The sequence below is a fragment of the Sebastes fasciatus genome, chromosome 19, assembly GCF_043250625.1.
Source record: "Sebastes fasciatus isolate fSebFas1 chromosome 19, fSebFas1.pri, whole genome shotgun sequence".
Taxonomy (NCBI): domain Eukaryota; kingdom Metazoa; phylum Chordata; class Actinopteri; order Perciformes; family Sebastidae; genus Sebastes; species Sebastes fasciatus.
This window is the reverse complement of record NC_133813.1, coordinates 6,494,684-6,517,397: the sequence shown is the minus strand read 5'-3', so window position 1 is coordinate 6,517,397 and position 22,714 is coordinate 6,494,684. Positions and strand designations below refer to the sequence as shown.

Here is a 22,714-nt window from a genome sequence, read left to right as displayed (position 1 = left end):
CCTGACAACAAAGGTCTCAGAGGGTTTAACATGTTCCTCAAAATAATCACATTAGTGGGCAGCTTACAAAACAACAGGAAAGTAAGAAAAGAAGAGGAAGCCGAGGCCACTGAGGGAAGATCACAGTTCAAGGAAAGGTTATTAGGTGTGGCACAACATTTCATAATAGACAATATCTTCGTAATTCCTCTCCCGTAATGTGCATTACTCACGTCTCTCTTATCTTAACATAATGCAATAATAAGTACTTTCCAGCTGCACAACCCACAACCTCCACGACACTCTGATGCTTTGCAGATACTTTATTACACAAATAACATAGTTACTGAAAATAGTTACTCTTGCAGCAAAACCAGTGTGTGAAAATAAATATCAGATAGCCCACATATGACAGCAACATCGGAAATGCAATTTTCTATGGCATGCCGTTAAGTAAATCATTCATACAAACTGTATGGCAAATGCAGATATGGTGGATGTAATAGATATAAACAAGAAATATTTGATGAAGGGTCTGAGAATACAGGATGAAATTTAAGATCAAGGAAATTAAATGAAACCTGAGAATACAGAATAAAACGGAAAATATTCTGTCATCCCACCATATATATTCTCCTCTGTGTATTTTGATGAGGTATGTGCTGTGAATTAGCTTTTAAACGCTGCATTGGTATTAGGGCTACTCATGTGCTTGATTCAGATTTCACTGAATAACTTCCTGTTATTGACAACCTATGACGTACTCTGTAGGTTTGAGTGTTTACTGACCATATTCTCAGTTTTCCATTCATCCCTATAAATTATTAATTGATCAAATCAAAACTTCATCAATTAATAATTTTTTTTTTTATTTTAAGTTAAATCTCAAGCAAAGTACTAAATTGTAGTAACTGTGTAATGGACTTTTGAACAGCTGCTGAACCTGTGCACAATGATTCAAAATAAACAGAAGTCAGACATTTAAAGAAAAACGTTGCTGGCGAGAGGAACGTCTGGAAGTCCCTGCTAAGCCTGCTGCCCACGCGACCCGGACCCGGATAAGCGGAATAGAAAATGGATGGATGGATGAATTAAAAAGAAACATATCTTCAACTATTTCTAAAATGAATAATTTAAGCAAAAAAAATGCTAAAGGTTCAGCTTCTCAAATCTGAATATTTCCTGAAGTTCGTGAATTTGACGTAATAGTTACAGTGCTTGAGACTTGGCTGTTTGATTGGCATCGTACACGCACACATGCATACATACATACAGATATAAATATACATATACATATATATATATGTAATAATCCGATCATTTGAAAGGAAGAGAAATCAATATATACTACAAGCTCTACTAGCAGCAGCTGTTTTCATCCCATGGTACATTTATGTAATGGCAGGTGCTGAATAAAAGGCAAAATACAGACGTAAAAAGGCACAAAATTACAAGTGAAATGTTACCGAACTGAAACATGTTGTAATAATAATGAAAATGTGTGTAGGTTTACTACATGGAAGAGATTTATGTACGGAAGGATGCACTTTTCCAGTTAAACTAAACAGTCTATACGGTACGGTATAGTCTATCAGTGCTATTAAAACTTCATTTTTAAGATCACAATAAAAATTTCCATAATTCTGTTTAATTGAATTCTTACTGAGATATTGAGATGTCATGAAAAACACTATATTTATGTCCAGTTTTGACTCCAAAACAACAAAATAAACAGCCAACAGCAGTTCTCTGTTTTTCTTCTTGGGGCTCTGTTTAATGGAGCAGCGACCAGCGCAAAGCGGTACAGTAGGTCTCGGGGACCACGGACTGGACGGGCGTCTCCGAGCTCACTCTACGACTTTGGGGAATGTATGTGCAGTCACGATGTGTTGAAATGTAATCTCGTAAAATTAAGTTTTTTGGCTTGAGAAACTTGATTAAATCCCGTTGTTTGAAGGAGATGTTTTCACAGCAATATACATTTTCTTTTTTAAATTAATTATTAATCAAAGCAAATATTTAAATAATCATAATCATTTGAATTGTGTGTTTTCACGGTCAGGAAAATACCAAACTGTCGCAGTGCTGCTTGTGCCGGTCATAGTGCTGCGCCATGAAATCAGAGACCTTAAGATTTGGCTTTGAGTACAAATAAAAAAAATAAAAAACATCAACTGAATAACTGTGAAATACTTGACACAGAAATATTCCCCATCTGAAAAAGTCATTCAGTGAAGATTGGCTTATTTTCTCATGAGTTAAAATAAAAAAATCCAGCATTGGGCTTGGATTTTGTTTTGACCTGTTTCCAATACAAAAAAAACTTATTTCAAGAATTTCACTGAATTTTTTTTTCTTCAAGTTCCTGATGCTCATTTCAAGAAAATCCCTGAAACAAGTGAAACTGAACAAATTAAAAAGTAGCGTAACCTCAGCTCGTTGGCAGATTTGGTCTCGTCTTAAGGCTGAATCTGACACCAGATATTTCAAACATTTGTCTGGGTGATTGTGCTAATATAATTTCACTAAATGCTAGTTTGATTAGAGGAAAAAACAATCTTTCATATATGTGAATCGTGTCACCAAGGCTGTATCAAGACCACCGCTAAATTAAATAAAGAATACTCTATATTATTTTTTATATACACAATAATATTAAATATATAAACAATAAGATTGGCAGCTAACACAACAGTTACACACATGATGAATAAACATACGTCTTGGCAATGTAAGCAGAAGGTTGGTGGCTGGCCCCAGAGTGTCTACGAGGAGGACTGAGGTGGCGGCAGAGCGGAGTACTCCTCGTTCTCCGAGTCGCTGCTCTCCTCCCCGATCCTCTCCTGGTCGCTGCCTTCGGTGCTCAGCTGATCGAAGCCCTGACGAGTGTAACCCTTATGGGATGCAAAGAAGTTCCCCAGGTTCAGACTGCCCACAGCTTTACCTGGCAAAACACCAGAGAGGGAAAACAAATAACCATTATCTGCAGTTTGCACAAATACATGTTGTGATCCAACATGTGGCTGTTGCATGTTTTAAAGCTTCAGTAGGCAACAATTTCTTGGCATCATTGGGGCGAAAGTTCCATAAAATAACCTTTCAGCATATTGTCATTCAAGTGTTCTGAGAGAAAAACTAGACTTCTGCACCTCCTCGTGGCTGTGGAGGTGGAGGAAGAGATACGGTGTGTAAAAGGCATTTTATTTTTAATATCATAAATGGCTTACCTCTTATTTTTCCAAAGAGCCCTCCCACAGAGCTGGGTTCGGTTTTCACCTCACTTCGGTCTGCAAACGAACAATATCAAACAATATTTAGCTGAATGCTGACCGAATATTAAAGAGTACAACAGACAACGAAGCATACAGGGTAGAGCAGCGTGTGCAATTTTTTAGCATTCTGTTATTTTCCTATTTTTATGGTAGTGGTTTTGCAAACATTATGTCATTTGTCTGACATTAATGACTTCACTTGATTTTACCTTTTGATGTCATCAACCCCAAATAGGGTTTTTAGTGCAACTTTTACCACAGCTTTTACTATCTATGGATAGGGCATCACCTGAATGTTATATGTCTGCAACTAGGGCTGGAGATACGATACGTATCATGATACAGGGATTACGATTCAATATATTGCGATACTGTAAGTAAGGCGATATATTGCAATTTTTTTAATTAAATTTTCTAAAGTGCGCACGTCATATGCTCAAATCCCACAAAAGACTCTTGTGTGGCCTAATTTAAATTGAATTTATTCTATTTTTGGTGTTCTTAAATAACCAAAACCTTTTGAATCATACATACTGTTTTTCCTCCAGCAGATAAAGACTCCAATAGAGATGACCAGCAGGAGAGGGATGAGTAGCAGGGTGGTGATAATGGCTGGGAGTACACCCTGCTCTTTTTTTGGCTTTGGTGCACTCTTCTTCTCCTCCTCCTCCTCCTCCTCTTTTGCCTCTTTCTGTGGTTGAGGCTGTAGAACCGCAGTTTGCTTCTCTTGGATGGCTGCTGTCTTGGACATGTTGTGCTCCGGCCTCACTTTAGTTTGGACAAACGCCTCCATCTCTATACAGAGAGAAGAGTTGGGATTAAAAGTAAAATTAGATTGTTATTAAAATAAAAATGATTTAATAGCCTGACAACAGTCTAATCGGCTTGAAATATCAGCAGAAACGGGCAGGACCCTCAGCGGCATCAATACCCACCTTCAAGTTCTTGAACCTCGATTCCAGCTTTCTTGACGGAGCGATGTAACTCTGGAAAATTAAGATGAAAAGGTATTTATTAAATCCAGAGTTAATAAAACTGTAAAGTTAAACTACAGGCATAGAGTTCATCTGCAAAGCCACAACTAAAAGGACTTATAAATGATAATAAATAATAATAATAAAATGATTTCTGTATTGTCACCGATATCTACAGTATCACAATAGTGAATGTGAATTTCACTTAACGCATACACACACAAGTTAGGATGGATTCTGCACATGAGAAGATTTAATAGTTTGGATTCATCATAGTCTTAATGAAGCTGAGCTTACTCTCGGTGGTGAACTTGAAGACTGTTTTACTGCCTGCATCCCCGACAAAGACGCTGCCATCCTTGGTTTCGATTATGTCGTGAGGCATTTTAAACTCCTGCAAACGAAGCAAAATACAGATTAAAGCAAAAGTGTTGGCGACAAAAAGGAGTCATCTCTAGGGCTTCTTGAGTGCGCAACTGGACGTTGACTTTCGTTGACTTAACGGCCACAGGTGTCATTGTTAACAAGCAATTTCGGATTCTTACATAGAGTCCCTTTAAATGAACGTGATCGACTGCGATATTGACGTGTCTGTGTGTGTGTGTGTGTGTGTGTGTGTGTGTGTGTGTGTGTGTGTGTGTGTGTGTGTGTGTGTGAGATTACCTTTTTCTCTGGGCTGAAGGTATCCAAAATATCCATGGTTGAATAATCTATTACAAAACCTCTGAGTGGAGCTGAACCATAGGGAGATTCCCCATTTACTGCAAAGATCAAGCCATCTTCATGCGCACAAACACACACAAACACACACACACATACATACAAATAATTGTTAGGCACTTACGATTACACAATATAAAGGGAATCCTATTTTCTCAGACTCCTTCAGACCCCTGGAAGATATTATACGACCATTCACATGCTGAGTCCTAAACATGACAGTAAATTGAGTGCCCCATTTCAGGGATTGAAAAGGAAAGTAATGCAATCTTTCTCAAGTGGGAGGATAAAACAATGTTTAAACAGTTCTGTAACCACATTATAATTGAGCAACAGGGAAAAAATAAAGGGAGGGGACAAGGGAATGACATGTGATGAATGTCACTGGCCAGCTCAGTCAGTAAACTAACCTCCAGCAGGGCTGTACGTGATGGCAAACACCTCCCCTCCAAACTCCTCTTTCTTTATTTCCTTGACAAACTCTCCAGTTTTGGCTATGAAGCACTGGATACGCCCGTTCTCCCTGTCGGCCACACAAACCTCCTGTTTGTCGGGAAGGAACACGAGGCTGTGGGGGAGCTGGAAGGGCGTGCGCTTCCTCCTGTCTGACGAACCTTTAGTCAGAACAATAAAACAGGATGGCTGAATATCTGCAGATGGTGTCCACTGATGTGTAAACCTACTGAACTATCACATTATTAATAAATCAGTTTCTCTATGAAGAACATATAAAAACAACAAAAACATATGCATGGTAAATTAGTGTTCGAATTACACCATAGCTTCCGGGGGAGCTCTATTGTTCGGGGGTGGGAGGGTACTGTATACAGTACTGTACTGTACTTTGTTATCGTCATCTATAGTGGTTATTTGCATAAAAATACACCTACCTGCACCCCACTCAGACAGGTATTTGCCATCAGCAGAGAACTTCATTATCCTGGCGTTGCAGTAGCCATCAGACACAAAGATGTTCCCAGTCTCAGTGTCTACAGCCACATCAGTTGGCTGGCAGAAATGGTTCTTGTCACTTCCTGGCGTGAAAGCCTCTCCCAGTGCCAGCAGCGTTTCGTCTCTGCCGTCGCTGCTCACTTTTAACACCTGGTGAGAGTACAGATTGATCCTGGTTCATTATGTGTTCATAGATTTGATCTTTGATACATTAGCATCAGACCTACTGCTTACAAATGACTTTTTAATGGTGCATATCAATTATTTACAAATAAGCAGTTATGCGGCCGCTGTACTGCCCCGTTGTGGTGAAGAGGGAGCTGAGCCTGAAGGCAAAGCTCTCCATTTACCAGTACATCTACGTTCCGACCCTCACCTATGATCGTGAGCTTTGGGTAGCGACCGAAAGAATGAGATCGCGGATACAAGCGGCCGAAAATGAGCTTCCTCCGTAGGGTGGCTGGGCTCCGCCTTAGAGATAGGGTGAGGAGCTCAGACATCCAATAGGTAGATCAGGAGTAGAGCCGCTGCTCCTTCGCATAGAAAGGGGGCCAGCTGAGGTGGTTCGGGCATCTGATCAGGATGCCTCCTGGACGCCTCCCTTTGGAGGTTTTCCGGGCTCGGCCAACTGGTAAGAGGCCCCAGGGTAGACCCAGAACACGCTGGAGAGATTGTATATCTCGTCTGGCCTGGGAACGCCTCAGGGTGCCCCAGGAAGAGCTGGAAAACATTGCTTGGGAGAGGGACTTCTGGAATATCCTGCTAAGCCTGCTGCCCCCGCGACCCGGCCCCGGAAAAGCGGAAGAAAATGGATGGATGGATGGATGGCTGCCTTAAGCTGATTTTATTGAGCTGGTTTTTAAACATACTCAGTCGGGCTAGAATACCACCTGCACCTTACCTGATGAAGAGCCACATCGGTGACCCAGTAATTATTATTCTTGTCTGTAGTTATCCCATGAGGCAAATAAAACCTGCAACATCAGAAATACGAATCATTACAGTTTCATTCTCATCGTAATACAGAACAGTACAAGAAATACCTGGTGTCTCCGTTCATACTAGAAAACTAAAGCACACTCTAACTTACATGTCTCTGCCAGAAGCCTTCAGGATGTTGCCTTTGACTGGGTCCACAACCAGAATAGTGGACTGCTGAATAGGACCGAGGGACTTCTGCTGGTATCTGGCCTGGTTGTTAAAAGAGCTGAAAAAACAAGTATAGTGATTTTTCTACATTAATTAACTTCTGGTTTGCTCCGTCTGAAATCCACCCGGTTTAAAACATCATACATTAAGATAGTATATTTCAGTTTCAAGGACTGACAGAAGCTGTCTGTAAAAACACAAAATGAATATATATAATAAGTGATAGCGACTTACTCGGCCCCCCAGTGGTGGTCGCCTCTGTGGAAAATGACCAAGTTAGAATCCGAGTCGAGGGCAAGTCCTGACACCTGACCCAACTGGAGAGAGCTCTGAGGCCACGCTGAGACCTGCTCCAAATGGTAGTCTATAAAACACACACACACACACACACACACAGATTGTTATCGTGGTGTCAAAGGGGATCACTGGCATTCTGTAACTATTAATAAAAGAGGCTTCACATAGATCTGCTTTCGTTTTAGTGTTGATTACTGTATTTCTGGCTCAACCCAACGGTGACAATGGATAAGCACACACAAACACAATGTTGCAGTGAGTTAACATGAATGGAATGCATATCTATGAAATAGATATCCCAGATAAGTCTATTTGGATTTCTGTTATTTGAGATTAATGACAGTTTGCACACAAGAGGTCTAACACCTCTTCCTAACCAAGCCCTCCAGGAAGAGCGCCGGTTGTTGATGCCAATTTTCGGAGTGGCCAAACGGCGGTACTACAACTTTCGTGTCCGTCAAGTGATGCCATTGGGCCCAAAAATACTTTTCCCCATAGACTTACATTGGGAAAGAGACGTCTGTAACTCAGCGGATAATTTTTTTTGAGGTGAATCAACTTCCCAGTACAAACACTCTAATAGCCCTTATTTAAATCATTAGGTCCTGAAAGTTGTAAAACGCACTAATAGCTGAATCCAGAGTTATTTCCCTTCCTCTGTTCATGTGAATGAGACCCAGACCGAGGCTGGAGCAAAGGGCTGGGAGGCGGAGTCAGCAAGCCGTGACGACAGTGTGACGGCTGTGACCCCGTGACCGAGCCATGTGACCGAGCGGACGCTACTGCGCCTGCTCCGTGGGCCCAATGGATGCGGAAGATCGCCGGAAGATCCGGGTACTTTTCCACTCGGAAGTCGGGCCATTTTGACTTCATGCATCACTGAGCAGCTTTCATAGGAATGAACGGGGCCCCGGCTCCAACGCCGTATCCTGTTCTCTTAATACATCCATGTTCCCAACATACAGCATACCTGTAGCTGTGGTGAGCAACATGATGTGATAGAGATTGTTCTGGTTCAAAACTAAAAGTTGAATAATAATTTCCGTTGTCCCAGACAACAATAAGTTTCCTCTGAGGAAAACTCTCTACAGGACTCCCAAACTGTCAGTGCGTCATGAGGGGGATAGCCCTGAGATTAAAGGGGGTGAAAGTAGTGAATGTGACAAGTCATGATTGTCACTAATGCACCCGTCTATAATAATGCCTTCTCTCGGATCCCACCCCGTGCTCAAATGCACTGATGGTACGCCAAGTGAGCCATCCTGATAAAAACGCCTACGGTGTGTGCATATTAGCGCGTGCACATTCATGCGCATGATGATATGAAAATATGGTCACCCTACACAGAGCAGTCATTCAACCCACTCACCCACTCGTGCTACAAGGGAATTAAAAGGTTCCCTGTAGAGGTTACATGTGCACGCCAACAAGGACCCACATGCAAATGCATGTGCGCTGGTAGCGAATTACATATTCCTGCTAATGATTTCACACTATTCCACTGATCTACATGCGGCGGTCATTTGCCAAATTATGCAGTAATGTACAAACAGAGTCAGAGAAGGAGAATGTAAACTAGTAAACACATGCAGGATTCAATCTTTTAAAAAAAGGGAAGGAAATGCATTCAACACGTTAGACCTCAAGGACACCAGGGTGTGTTCTGGTGAGTAACGTTTGCTTGTTTTTGCACTGAAGCCAGAACTAATATGGATGCTATTGGACGACAGAGTGAATGAGTAATCAGACATTCAGACTGAAAATAACACTGTGTTAAAAACAAAGGAAAAAATGCAAAGGGCTGCATCGGTGGGGGTCGGTTTGAGTAATATATCCATGAGTGACAGCGAGGAAAGGAATGAGGAGTGAGAAGCGAGGAGGAAGCACAAGATGCAACAGCCTGGGAGGAAAAAGAAACATGGAGAGACTGTTCTCACATAAAGCCCTGGTTTTATAATAAGGTGTACATACTATTCCACATGTGTACTGTGTATGTGTTATCATAGCATCCAGGACCCACCTTCAGCTAGCACGTTGCTTCTTGGCGGCTTGGCCGTGGCCCCAAGCTGATGGAATTTGTGGATTCTGTCCCTCACCAAAACGGGATCATCCCTGGTTTGGAAGGCTAGTCTGGCACTGGGAGAGCCCAGGTCTTTGTTTTGCATTAAGCTATCAATCTGAGCCACCAACTCAGACTGAGCTCTCTGCATCTCCCTGGGGTTGTACTTATGAATGTGAACTACGTCATTGCTCTGGCCTAGCAGCTTGGACATAAGAGAATAGAGATCACCTGCACAGACAGACAAGAGAAGGAAAGAGTGGAAATAAAAGGACAAGGAGACTAAAGGCTTGATTTTGCCCGTTTTATATGCGCTCCTCGGGGCTTAAAGCGGTAATCACACGGGGCACAGGAAAAGAGTGCAGAGTAGAAAAGACAGTCTTTTGTACACAAGTAAAAGTTCGGAATAGTTCTTCCATCACTGCTGATTATCTGCTTTTAACAACCCCCACAGTCCATGCCGTCTCAGTGACGTAAAATAGTGACCTACACTCAAGAGGGGGCAGGGAGACCTGTGGCACACCGATGGCACATTAAGTGTGAACAAGAAGCGACACTGAAATGTTAGTGAAGTGTCTGGGCTCCCCGTGTCACAACAATGTGCTCGAGAATACCTGCCACGAGAATTACCGCCTCGCTGTTGTATGCCTTCGCCAACCAGTCAAGCTGAACTTTATATCCATGTCAAAGTGGATGTTTGTGCCAGATGTTATGAAATTCCCTCCAGGAGTTCCTGAGATATCACTTTCACGAGAATCGGACAGACGTGAGGTGACCTTGACCTTTGACCACCACAATCGAATCAGTTCATCCTTGACCTGATGATATGATCATGATAGGATAATAGTCTAATCATTAAAAGTATGCTCTCATCAAATATGATACGAATTTCAGGCTTCAGCTTCCATAACCGCTGCTCCATCTGGTGGATAGATAAACCATTGCAACTGGTTTTCTACATATGGCACCATTGGGGGCGTTACCAGCCGGACCCCGCGTTCACTACATCATCGCGGGGATCTCCTTTCAGCCAAGGACCCAGCAGGGACCCTCCACGGATCGGCCTGGGCCTCATCACAAAGGGAGGGAAATTCTAGGTGGCTGCATCTGTACTGCACGTTGCACTCGTATGGACAATGTGCAACACGAAACAATGGAGACAGAACACAACGCAGAAAACGCAGTCTGAGTGCAGAGTCTCTGGCATCAGCACATCAAAGTAACAGGCGTACCTGGTGGCCAGCTCGGTTTGATGATAAAGTCACAGTATGATTAGCTTTAGTTTATCTTGATAATCAGCATTTGAGTATATCCATAACTTGATCTGCTACACTGCCAAGAGCAAAGCATTTATCAGTTGAGTCCAATGAAGTCACATTTAGTCCTCTTGTCAAAAACAACATCAACCTGATGTTTAATCGTATGGGAATGAGAGACAAACTGCTGTCTGGCTCAGTGTGACGATGTGTTCTGCCTATGCTAGAACGCTGATGTTCCTGCTTTATGCAAGAGTTGATTGGCTGTTTTGAAATAAGGTATCCACCTACATAGACAGATACCTAGCGGCATCCTGTCGAATTAATGCAAAACTAGGGGTGCCATCATGAAACCAAAAAAAATTTAAAATAGAAATTTCTGTCTTCTTTGGTTTCTGATTTTTTTTCACAAAGGAGTCAGATTGTAAGAGCAGATCATGTGATAATATATGCTGCTACAGCAGATACATGCCGTAGCAGACAAACAATTTAATGTCAGTTCCCGACATCAGATTTCATAGTACACACGTCTCTATTGATTAGGTCTAAATAAACCACAAAGCGATTCACATTAATCATGAGTTACAGCCTAGTTAGCGCCCCAAAATGTGAATTCACTGCAGTAGAAACCAGATAAAGCTCAGTAATGCCAGAGAGCTGAGTCCTAATATCACATTCGTTCTAAATGGTAATACATATTTAGGAAATTACAACAGTGGAGTGATCGGTGGGGTCGAGTGACAAAATGTACTGTGAGTGAGACCATACTGAGTGGGAGCTAATGATTTAGCTGGCTTTGCTGGCTGAGCTTGGCAAACAGTAACCAGCCAGTCCAGTTATCCTTTTGCCTTCTGTCTAACTAAATGGATGACACACAAGTTAGGATGAGCAGATATACATACTGTCTTCCATAATTCTTGTTTGCCTCAGTAATTTGTATAAAGTTATTTAAACAAGCCTCCATTTGTTTAAAAAAAAAAAAAAAAGAAAAGGTCTGGAGTGCTCGGAAGTTCAAACAAGTGTAATGAAAGGTGCTCTTTGGTTCACGAAAGAAGAAAGGTCCAAGGCACTCCTCTAGCAAGCCTTTAATCAGAGCCTTCTGATTCCTTAGGTTTTCTAGTTTCATAATGATACCAGTATCTTCACTCTAGCTTTAAAACTGAGGCCGCTATAACCTAAAAATCTCAAAGTTGCACAAGAAATGAATGGCATAAAAAAAATTGCGTTAACTTTGACAGCCCTACATATATATATATATATATATATATATATATATAATATTATATATTTAATCATGTTGTTCCCCATCTGCATTGCCATTGCCTTACAGATGTAACAACAGTTCTGCTGCCTTTTTGGCAGTTACTTTGCATTTAGGACATGATCTATGCCATCGTGATTTAGGATAGATAGGACAGTTCTGTAATAGCTAAATTCCTATCCTGAGATAAGATAAGATTTTTTCCTAAATGCAGTATAGATAGACTGCCAGACTGAGGACGTTTCTGTAATAAGGCCCAAGGTAAATACTTTTGCAACCTAGTGTAGTTGTGATAACACAGTGGTGCAGCTCATTGTCCTTGAACTCACCATGATCCGGAATCTGCCCTGCTTTGTTTTTAGTCGTCAGCAATCTGTTATCTTGATGATCTTTGGGGGAAAAAACAAAGTTTAGTTAGACAGGTTCTTTTTTGAAAAATGAACATGATGTAAGCTAAATTAAACAAGGCAAGGAGGCACACATGGAGAAAAGTCTGAAAAGCGAGTGTGAACCTTACATTAGCAACGTTTCAACAGAAAAATACAAATAAAACAATTAAACACTAAATTGAATAACTATGGATTAGACAGCAAATTAGACTGTTATCAGGATATTAAATTAGCGTCATCTGTCGCTATAAGCCCCATAGATGTGGGTCAATAGGGACCTACTACACCCACTAGTAAGATTTATCATCCATTCACATGGTAGATCACCAAAAGAAGGTATAAAATAACACGACAGTGACCTCCAGCAGCCGTAGTAATTATGACAGGAGCAGAAGGAGAAGTCAGGTGCTGTAGTATAGACAGTGTGAAACTACATAAGGGGTCGAGGCTTTCACCCAGGAGACTGGAGTTCGCAACCTGTCTGAAACAAACGTGTAGTTGTGTTTGTGTTCGTAGTTATTTTAACCCAAAACACAATGTTTTTCCCTCAACTTAACCAAGTGCTTTTTTTTGCCTAAACCTAAAGAAGTTGTAGTTTTTTTGCCTAAACCTAAAGAAGCCTTTTTCTTTGTGTTCAAAAGACGTTTCATTCAGTTTTACATGTTAGAACGTGTTGCTTTTAAGTTTCACTTTCACTTTTACAACGTAGTAGGCGTAGTAGACCCCTACTGACCCACATCTATGGTGGTAATAGCGACTGATAGTATGGCCTGATAACAGTCGAATCCAGTGCGTTTGAGCAGAGGTTTTCAAAGTGGGAGGCAGACTCTAAATAGTTTCAGGGGAGGCTCAGTGAATTAGTGATTAGTTATCAAAAGAAGAGCACATAGAATAGCCTAAAGAGAAGCAGTTTTGGGGACTGTTTCCCACTGTCCCACAGTCTGAAACTAATACATGCCTTAAGGACAGACTTTTTTATGTATTTGCTGTAGTCTGATGTCAAACAGCAACATTAGGCTATCTTGGCCTTAATTGTTGAGTTTCTATGAATTCAGGAATTAAGTGAAAATAAGCAAGTAAACTGAGGGGGGGAGTGAGGGGAGGTCCACGGTCTCAGACTTTGAAAACCCCTGTGGTTAGAACTATGCAGCATAAATAAATATGTGATGTCTTCGTACCTGTTGAGGGCCCCATATGCATCATAGAGTGCATATGGTCTGGAGCTACAGCGATGGGAACGTTGGCCTCAGCTGGAATATGCTGAAACAGTTCTTTGGAGCCGGTGTCCATGCAGCTCATGTAGGGGATGGCATGTTTGCTGTCCATGTAGTACATTATATAGAAGTTGCACATTTCGTCACTAGAGGTAGCACTGCAGACGAAACAGAAAAGTACCTGGGGATAAACACACCACTCACAGTACTAGACATTAAAAAAAAAAGGAGGAACGGTGCTGTGTCTGTATCATAAAGACCTGCCCAATATCACACTCTAATAAATGACTGCTGCAAATCATTACCTTTGGAGCCCAGGCAATAAATTGGCAATATTCACTGTCAATTGAGCACATTATTTTTACACTGTACTACATACCTTGGTCACAATTCTTAGCTAAGCCTGAGAGAACGCAGCCTATTGTAGAGTTAGTAACAACAGGTAAGCTACAATGTGGTGCATCGGGTTATACTTCATTACTCACCCAATATACGTTTTGGAGGTCCTGCCCTCCCCAGTAAAAACACATCTGGCAGCAAGGGTGTCACCATACTTCACATTCACCTCCCTGTCAGCAGGATAGAAGGCCTGGAGAGAAAACACATTCACTGCTGAGCAATGAGCAAACAGCACTCTACTGAACTGAAAACTGTTGTGATCAATATATTCTTGGTTGAACTCAGCTGTATTAGTTACAATATACATGTAACCTAGTAATTAACTCCTTAAAGAACTGGGAACAACTTGGACGATCCCATATTTCTGTCATCACAATTATGTAAGAGAGGTTTGGAATACTACACATAGTCAGTTCATTCAAAGATAAATCTCACTAATAAAGGGAGTATAGACATTTTCAAACTTGACAACATAAACATCTGAAATGTGCCCCTTTGAATTTCCTGTTGCAATGTTTGTTAATGTAGTAGCTGACAGGAAGTAAACTTGGACCAAAGCTGTTGCCATAGCAACAGAATGGCAATGAAAAGGTCTATTGGTGCCTTCAAATGAGACTCATGAGCTCGTGTTTACGACATGGGAAGTCGTGTACACGATATGCTTGGCGTTCAAGTGGTTAAGTCGTGAGAACACCGCTGCTAAGCAACGGCAATGTTAACGTTACTGCCGGCGTCTAGAAGCCACGGAGGCTAACAATTTAGCAAGCTAGCAAGTGGGTAACATAACGCAGGAAATGCAAAGACATAATGACAAAAAATGAGGCCGTTGGGAATATCAACATTTCCCTCAGACATATTATAAAATGATGAAGTAAAACAATATACAACTACAATTACAATATATTAACTTATTATGCACCGAAAAATGTACTTCCGTGGCCTCCGCCATTTCTGACAACGTCAACAAACACGTCACAACTTGTGAACTCCGGGGGACACCCCGAACATTTTGAATTGCCTTCTGATGTGATATGTACCTGTGGTAGCTGAGGGGACTGTCTCCCAATCAGGTCCCACTTCCCGTCTCGGATCCTGTAGCCGTTGACCACTTTACCTGTGACAAAAAACACTCATCCAGGTTACCACTGATATTGATAAAAAGTTACTCTGAAACGGACTGCTAAATCCTCTGGTGTGACTCACCGAGGTGGTGTGTGTGGGTCCTGAAGGCAAACGGGTAGATGGGATATGAAGTGTAATCACAGGCGATGTCTGCATTTGTAACTAACAAAGAAAAATTATGGGATGTCAAGGCAGGCCAGATCTTTCATCAATGTACAACACCATTTCTGTCCTTTAATGTAACGTTCAAATATTGCAAGTCTTTAAGTAAACATTAAAGGCAAGTGATAGGAGTAATGGAGATTTAATTGTACTGTAAATTATTGTAGTTGTCGCCTCATTGCACAGGCATCTGTCCTTATGTCCCAACAGAAGTGCTTCAGTGTTTCCTGAAGCCTTAATTGGCCTAAATCCATGCTTGGGGGTTATGCATATTTACATCTAGGAAATAAACAACATACCTCTTTTTCCTGGAAGGATAACTGTGTCCACAGACATGAGCAGGTATATGCCAGCAATGAATGGCTGCCTTTGAGGAGGGCAAAAAAAGACATAGTCAGAGGGGAGGAGGCTGTAAAGTTTTGGTCACCTTTTCTTTTTTTTTTTTTTAACCACGTTTCCCCTGACATTTCCTTCCTCTGCCTTCTTCTCAAGTCTACATGTACATTCTCACACTTACAAAACAGAAGTCTCAGGATGAACAAGCTAACCACCATGACATTTTTCGTTCATACATGTGCTAAATTTCACAGTCACTACTTCTTCTATTAGCATCACAGAAAAGTTAATGCTTTGAAGTAAAAAAACGTACGGTTTGGATGTCATTCTTAGGGAAAGTCCGGAGCAATCTCTATGATGGTCTGCAGAACAAAAACAAACATGTTTTCATCGCAAGCAAATTCAAATCTGTCAAATGTATCTTCAAATTCGTGATGACAGCACATTTCAAAATTGGTCAGGATTTAAAAACTCCTGTAATCTCATCCCAGACACCATGAACATTTAATAACTTGAGGCTAAAGTAAGAGAAGTGCATCGTTCCCAAAAGTACAAGTCAAGAGCTTCTTCTATCACTACCAGCTACAGTGTTGAGCAGAATGCACTCTACTGGAGAAATTAAGTAACAATAATATAATGAGTTATCAAAACATTGTTATTGATTTATGTTTATTTAAAAAGATTGTTGATATCGGCGCAAATTGGAGTACATGTTCGCCGATACCGATATATCTGCCTAAGGCCAATATCGGCTGATAAAATCGGCTGACCGGTAAATCAGTCGGGCTCTAGTTGTAAGAATAGCGAAAATAAAAATCTGTTTTCTGGATCAATAAAGCACTCACTGAGGAACTCAGTGCTTCAATTGAGTACATTTACCATCAACACTGATTGGACATCCATAAAAAATGTGCCGAATTAACTTCTATGAGGACTCACCTCTGAAAGCACTGATATCTCCATAATGGATCTGCAGCACAAAGTGGGTCATTCCTGAACTTCTTCCGACTTTAAAACCAACATCTGATGAGACAATAGAGAGAAGAACGGCGACATGGAGATGTAAACAACTCAGGGACAAAAGATAGAAAAATGTGTAACTGTACATAAAACAATATTTGCCAAATCTTTTTTGACTAATTAATTAATTAATTTTAAATAAATAAATACATTTTTGTGCTCGAAGTTAAAAGAATGAAGATTGTTGCTAAAATGGGAATATGACCTATGACTATAGTAGAAGCTGCAATTCATACGTCATCCTCCAAGCTTGCGCGTGCTACTTTTCAATAATGTAAGCACCACAAAATAAATTCCATTTACCTACTACTATTGGGGGAAAAATCTCAGAGACAGATATCTCAAAACTACGGCCGATTGCAGATGTATATGTGTATGTGTCAGCTGGTAAGTAACAAGAAATGTCAGTAGAGAAATGCCAAACTAGGTTTAGATTCACTGTTGTCCACCAGAGAGAGACACGTTTTTTTGTATACTGCAAAATTTCCTGCTTAGTATGTATTAGTATCTTCTTCTATCTGTAAACACCACACCCCTATCCCAATTACAGGAAGTGATGTTAACCAAAGAACATTTGCAGCCTGAACAAATAATAATAATAATAATAATAATAATAATAATAATAATAATAAACGACACACCTTGGCTCCTCCAGTAATTGTGACCCAACCCTTTGAGAGACATACCTTTGGGTAATTTAGTGGGTGGTGCATTCCGCGCCCAGGCGTACATAATGGATGCTTCATCCTCACAGGTGCCTTGAACAGTGCCACAGTCCCTTGAGAGAGAGAAATAACAAGATCAATACCACTTTAAATGACCAGATGGGGGAAACACAGTGAATTACAGAGGTAGTCACAGAGCAAAACAAATGAAGCAGATGTGGATGTTCAGTCAGGAAGACCCTCCTTACACTCTCATTCATTCACAATATTTCTGTCTCTCACTGGCTCCTACTCTATCAGCGGACTTTGGGTGTTTCACTCAACTAAACAGATTCTGCCACGCTCTCTTTGAGACAATAATTTCGTTGCAATTGTATTTTAAAACTGTATTTTAAAACTGTATTTTCTGTTGCTGTCAAATGTCATTTCAGTGCGAACCAATGCAACCCGCCTCAACCTCATAACCTCCAGTCTTCATCATATGCAGTGCCCAGTCCTGAAATACATGTCCTTTGGATGGAAAGAACACCTGCAGGCACTTCCATAACGAAGGACTGGCACGCAGACAATCAAGTAGAAAAAAACAGAGGGGCGTGATACAATAGACTCCTGGTAAAAAAGTTATTTGTAATGGTCAGACAAATGTGAGTTCCTATTCAGCTCCGTTGGCTTCTTTGGGTACATCACTGAAAGTGGGCAGGTGAAGACAGACCTATATAAGAGTAGCCCAAACTGTCTTTCTCAAGCAGCTCCAGCAGTTCCTTGGCTTTGTCAATTTCTACCGCAGATTCAACAGAGATTACAGCCAGCGACCCTAACCCAACTCACCTCCATTATCTCCATTAATGCATGTGTATAGGTCCTGTTTGTGTGTGTATGTATTTCGGGGCCTGTGTGTAATGTGTAAAAACAACAGAGTGAAGAAATTGAGGATCAATAAAGTATGTCTTCTTCTTTCTTAAGAGTCAGAAGAATCCAGTTTATGATGACAAAAAGCGGAACGGGCTATCTTCTCAAAAAGTTACAACATTTTTGGTTTGAAGAAGGAAATGACAGCGGTAGATTGATTCTGATAACCCCAGTGAGTTTTGACTTGCGCTCAACTAACAAAGCTTACTGCTAGAGTTTGGAGCACCACTGATACAATACAAACCAATGTAATGTCTGAACACTGCTGTACAACCCTGCCAGTGGCTGCTACAGGATGTACTGGGGGATAGTGTTATGATTATTAATGATGATGGGCTCTGTAACACTGGCTCTGTGTTGAAATTGGATATTACCAGTAGCTGCTGGTGGACACGGGAGTCTTGCAGCCAAACAGAAGCATGTGATGGACTGTGTCCATACTGGCATGAGGTATGAAGTCCACTGAGGAAGAAAAAGCACTGTGGTTAAAATATTTGAAGCTTCAGTAGGCAACACTTTTTTTGGCATCATTGGGCATAAATTCCATAATAACCTTTCAGCATATTGTAATTCAAGTGTTCTGAGAGATAACTAGACTTCTGCACCTCCTCATGGCTCTGTTTTGTTGACCAATCACAGGTCATTTCAGAGAGACGCTGCCACACTACATGTCCATTACTTGTTCAATGCAATGACACCAAATGTAAACAAAGCAGGTGTAAAACTAGAACAAAACACTACTCTCTACAGCTTATTTTTTCTTATTACGGTCTTAATAAAATTAGAAAATATTCAGCACTTTTCATTTGTCAAGTAATTAATTCACACAGGTGTATACAAAATACCCTTTACTATGTGGTTTATCTCTCTCTTTATCTCTTGAATTATCAGAAAACCTGCTATATCGTGATATATATCGTTATCGAGATATGAAATGACCGATATCGTGATAGAAGATTTTGGCCATATCGCCCAGCCCTACTTCTGCTACCTTCAAAATGTCTGCTACAAGTGACGCAGTTACCAATGAGTTCTGCTTTTAGAGTAGCGCTACATACTGTATGTTGTCTGTCAACTAAAGGTATTTAAAAGAAGATATACTCACCGATATATGCATCTCGACTAGTTGGCACAGGAAATGCTGTGCACAGGTAAGTGTCCGACTGAAACATTAAAGAACACAATGATCATATTCATGACTGAATAATAGAGATCAGTCGTCAATGGCTGAAATGTCCAGCAGCATAACTTCATGATGTATTCATTATAGACAGATGTTTACAGTAAAACCTTATTTAAGTTTTACAAAAACAGTTTGTGTGAAGGGCTGCAGAGCCTTCACTCAGTAGTACAGACACAGACTCACCCCAGCTGGGACAACACCTGGCATCCGAATATCCACAGAGAAGTTGTGAAAGTTTGTTATGACCTGCGGCCTGCTCCTGGACACGCAGTCACTGGGATCTGACAAGACGCTTTCCTGAGACCTTGAGGAGGAACAAAAGAAAAATGTGGTTTACTTCCTGCTACACAACAGGTGCCTGCTTCGCTCACATGCAGGAGTGTCGCAGCCGCTGCTACAACTCCCATCCTAGGGGAAACACTGACTGCCCTACTGAGACACGATCATATGCATCAGTGGCCGTGTTTCCATTAACCTATTTTTAGGCGCATTTTTAAGTGCTACATTAGAAAATCTGTATGGAAACGGCAAGAATTGATAAAACTTACTCAATTGCAGTTTTTCAAAAATTGTGAATCATTGCAACCACGAGAGGTCCTTGACAATATAGTCATAAATATACACAAAAAATATTAGGCTGATGGGTCCACTAGTTTGCAAGATAAGCCGTGGACAGACGCACGCACGCACGCACGCACGCACGCACGCACGCACACACAACTGAATATGCCTGGCAGACATAATAACAGCTTAAACTTTCCAAAAATCCATTTCACATCTACAATTCCAAAAATAGAGAGCTTTTTTTACTTACCTTTTGAACCTGTAGAGAGGGTTTTGTATTTCCAAGCTGTGGCTGTGACAGATGAATGCGAGCACCACCACAAAGAACACAGGGACTCCCATCATGCCTGTGGTTCTCACAGCTTGTTTCGCTGCTGCTGCTGTCTGGGCTGCAAATGTGAAAAAGAGGCTGGTTGAGGAGGAGTGGGGATATGAGGGTAGGTGAAGGTAGCAACCCTGCTGTACCTCATTCCTTTAGTATGTACACTTGGTGGAAAAAACACCTGAAAAAGCGTGAGTTAACTGAATCCCACGGTCGTGTGACGACAAACCCAGCACAGGCATAGAACCCAGTAACACAGCTGGCTCTGTCCTCCACGGATCTTGAACTATTAATTCACACTTTCATATTCTCCCGTCTAGACTATTTTAATTCCCTCTACACCTGCCTCAGTCAATCTGCTTTAAATCGCCTACAGGTGGTTCAAAATGCAGCGGCCAGGTTATTAACCAGAACTAGCCGTCGGTCTCACATCACCCCTGTTCTGGCATCCCTCCATTGGCTTCCTGTAAAATTCAGAATCAACTTTAAGATCTTGCTAATTACATATAAGGCACTGCGGGACCTCACCCCCAGTTACATTGCTGATCTCCTTGTTCCATATTTGACCTGTTGAACACTTCGATCCTCTAATCTCGGCCTTTTATCCATCCCCCGCTCAAACTGCAAAACAAAAGGTGGTCGGGCTTTTTCTGTTTTAGCCCCAAATCTTTGGAATCACCTCCCCCAATCTATTACAGCTTCGGAATCTCTGGACTGTTTTAAGCGGCTTCTAAAAACCCATCTCTACAGGCAACCCTTTCTATAGGCCTCATCCACATGTGTGTTTGTCTGTTTTTGTTTGATCTGTTTCTCATTGTTTCTGTGTTTCATATTGTTTGATGTTTCATTTGTGTGTGAAGCACTTTGTAACGGTGTGTTTAAAAGGTGCTATATAAATAAAGCTTACTTACTTACTCCATCGATGCATTCTATTTACAATATTCACATGTTGTTAATAGGATTGGTCCATTTGACAATATATATATATGCACACAGTGCACTTTCATAGATTAAGCTACTGGAGTACTGCACTATACTCATTCTTAACAGTCTCTTCTGCACTATATTCTCTTTTTTAATAGTCCTGTATCACAGCTGTTACCCTGCACTATATTCAGTTTTAACAGTTTTCTTCATCTCCTTGTATTTTTATATCTGGTATATTTTTTTGTACTTTGCACTACTAACTTTTTTACTGCCTTTTTACTAACATGTTTTGCACTATGGAACTGTGATGATGGAAACTTGAATTTCCCTCGGGATCAATAAAGTTACTATCTATCTATCTATCTATCTATCTATCTATCTATTATCTGTCTGCCTGGATATTTTTGATACAAAATTCAATATGTATGGCAAGATCTCTGACAAAATCCATGGTCCCATGCTATTTATCACATCTCCCACCATGGAGCTCCAGCCTTGCTGCTGTAAGGACATAACCCAGAGGATGCTTATCTTATAAATGGCAAAGGAAAAAAAATCCCTGAGATGCTCAGCTTGCTTGCTTGGTGGTGACTCATCTCTGTTTAACGGAGAAAGGTGGAAATAACACAGGGAGAGGAGGAGGAGTGTGAAGGGGCAGTGCAGCAGTGCTGCTGACATCACAGCCTTACTGAGGAAACTATGGAAACAGGGCTCATCCCACTCATGGACCACTGCACGTATTGCACCAGAAAACACCAATAGCATTTGATATTGAACATTTTCTTATGTTTATGTTCTTCTACAGCCACCCTAAAACCCCTCAGTTATAACCATGTTATTATTATAACAGCATTACAGTTACACTGCTGTTGGTTTAATTTGCAATGATAGATAAATGGGATAAATTAGAAACATCTGCGTAGGCTAGGGTGGAAATAGAAGTAGATATAAACACAAATACTGAATTCAATATGTTCAAAATAGATGATTGTTTATCAAAAGACAGCATTAACTGACTGATGTCACACCTTAACTAACAAACAGGAAGCATCAACAGTAAATAAGCTAACGTTAGCTAACGGTTCTTCTGCGTTGATGTGTTGTTGACAGGTTAAAACATCGTATTTTAAATGTACTTCGTTTAATCAAAGGTGTCTATAAAGTGGACCGTTAGCTTGAGACTTAGTATATTAAAGAATATATGCTTTTTATATTAAAAAATGGTACCTGTTCGCTGACGTCTGAAGTCCTGTGTTGACTAGATAACCTGTAGTCTGGTTAGTGAGAACTAACAAGGACACTTCCTGTTTTCAGAATAAAAGAGTCAGCTCTACAAACGCAAAGCTCGCACCCACACTTCCTCTTTTCAGAATAAGGGCGTCAGCTCTACAAAAGTTATTTTTTATTTTTTATATTTTTTATTCGGTATAATAATATATAAATATGTATATATAAAAATAATAATATATAATAAAATAATAATAATAAAGACAATTATAAAAAAATATATATGATAAAATAATAAAAATAAAAATATAATAATACAAATAATAAGATATTAAATAAATGAATAAAAAGAAGAAA

The 22,714-nt window shown here is 40.6% G+C and overlaps 1 protein-coding gene across 2 annotated transcripts; it reads right to left on the bottom strand.

Moving 5' to 3' along the window:
• Positions 1–290: 290 nt before the first annotated feature.
• On the bottom strand, positions 291–22,447 carry pam (peptidylglycine alpha-amidating monooxygenase). Of its 2 annotated transcripts, XM_074617938.1 has the most exons (26): positions 22,358–22,437; positions 20,132–20,270; positions 19,501–19,621; positions 19,240–19,297; positions 18,509–18,596; positions 17,247–17,338; positions 16,480–16,563; positions 15,854–15,902; positions 15,504–15,571; positions 15,124–15,204; positions 14,958–15,034; positions 14,007–14,110; positions 13,486–13,679; positions 12,248–12,307; positions 9,363–9,632; positions 7,280–7,409; positions 6,987–7,103; positions 6,798–6,870; positions 5,836–6,046; positions 5,356–5,559; positions 4,889–5,004; positions 4,523–4,619; positions 4,187–4,237; positions 3,786–4,046; positions 3,207–3,266; positions 291–2,923 (listed from the first exon to the last, which is right to left on the bottom strand). In XM_074617938.1, exons 2-26 carry the CDS (start codon positions 20,224–20,226, stop codon positions 2,745–2,747), a joined length of 2,940 nt encoding a protein of 979 aa, XP_074474039.1. In that variant the 5' UTR covers positions 20,227–20,270; positions 22,358–22,437; the 3' UTR covers positions 291–2,744. The 2 variants fall into 2 exon arrangements, with proteins under 2 accessions (XP_074474039.1, XP_074474041.1); XM_074617940.1 differs by lacking the exon at positions 9,363–9,632 and having other exon boundaries at positions 22,358–22,447.
• Positions 22,448–22,714: the final 267 nt, after the last annotated feature.

Bases quoted from the DNA above. Each gene is read 5' to 3' on its own strand.
- pam (XM_074617938.1), bottom strand. From the start codon at position 20,226: ATGATGGGAGTCCCTGTGTTCTTTGTGGTGGTGCTCGCATTCATCTGT. The intron at 12,308-13,485 runs GTACGAAGACAT...TTTCCCCCAAAG, and splicing joins GCATATGGGGCCCTCAACAG to ATCATCAAGATAACAGATTG. The intron at 2,924-3,206 runs GTAAGCCATTTA...GTGTTTTGCCAG, and splicing joins GCTCTTTGGAAAAATAAGAG to GTAAAGCTGTGGGCAGTCTG.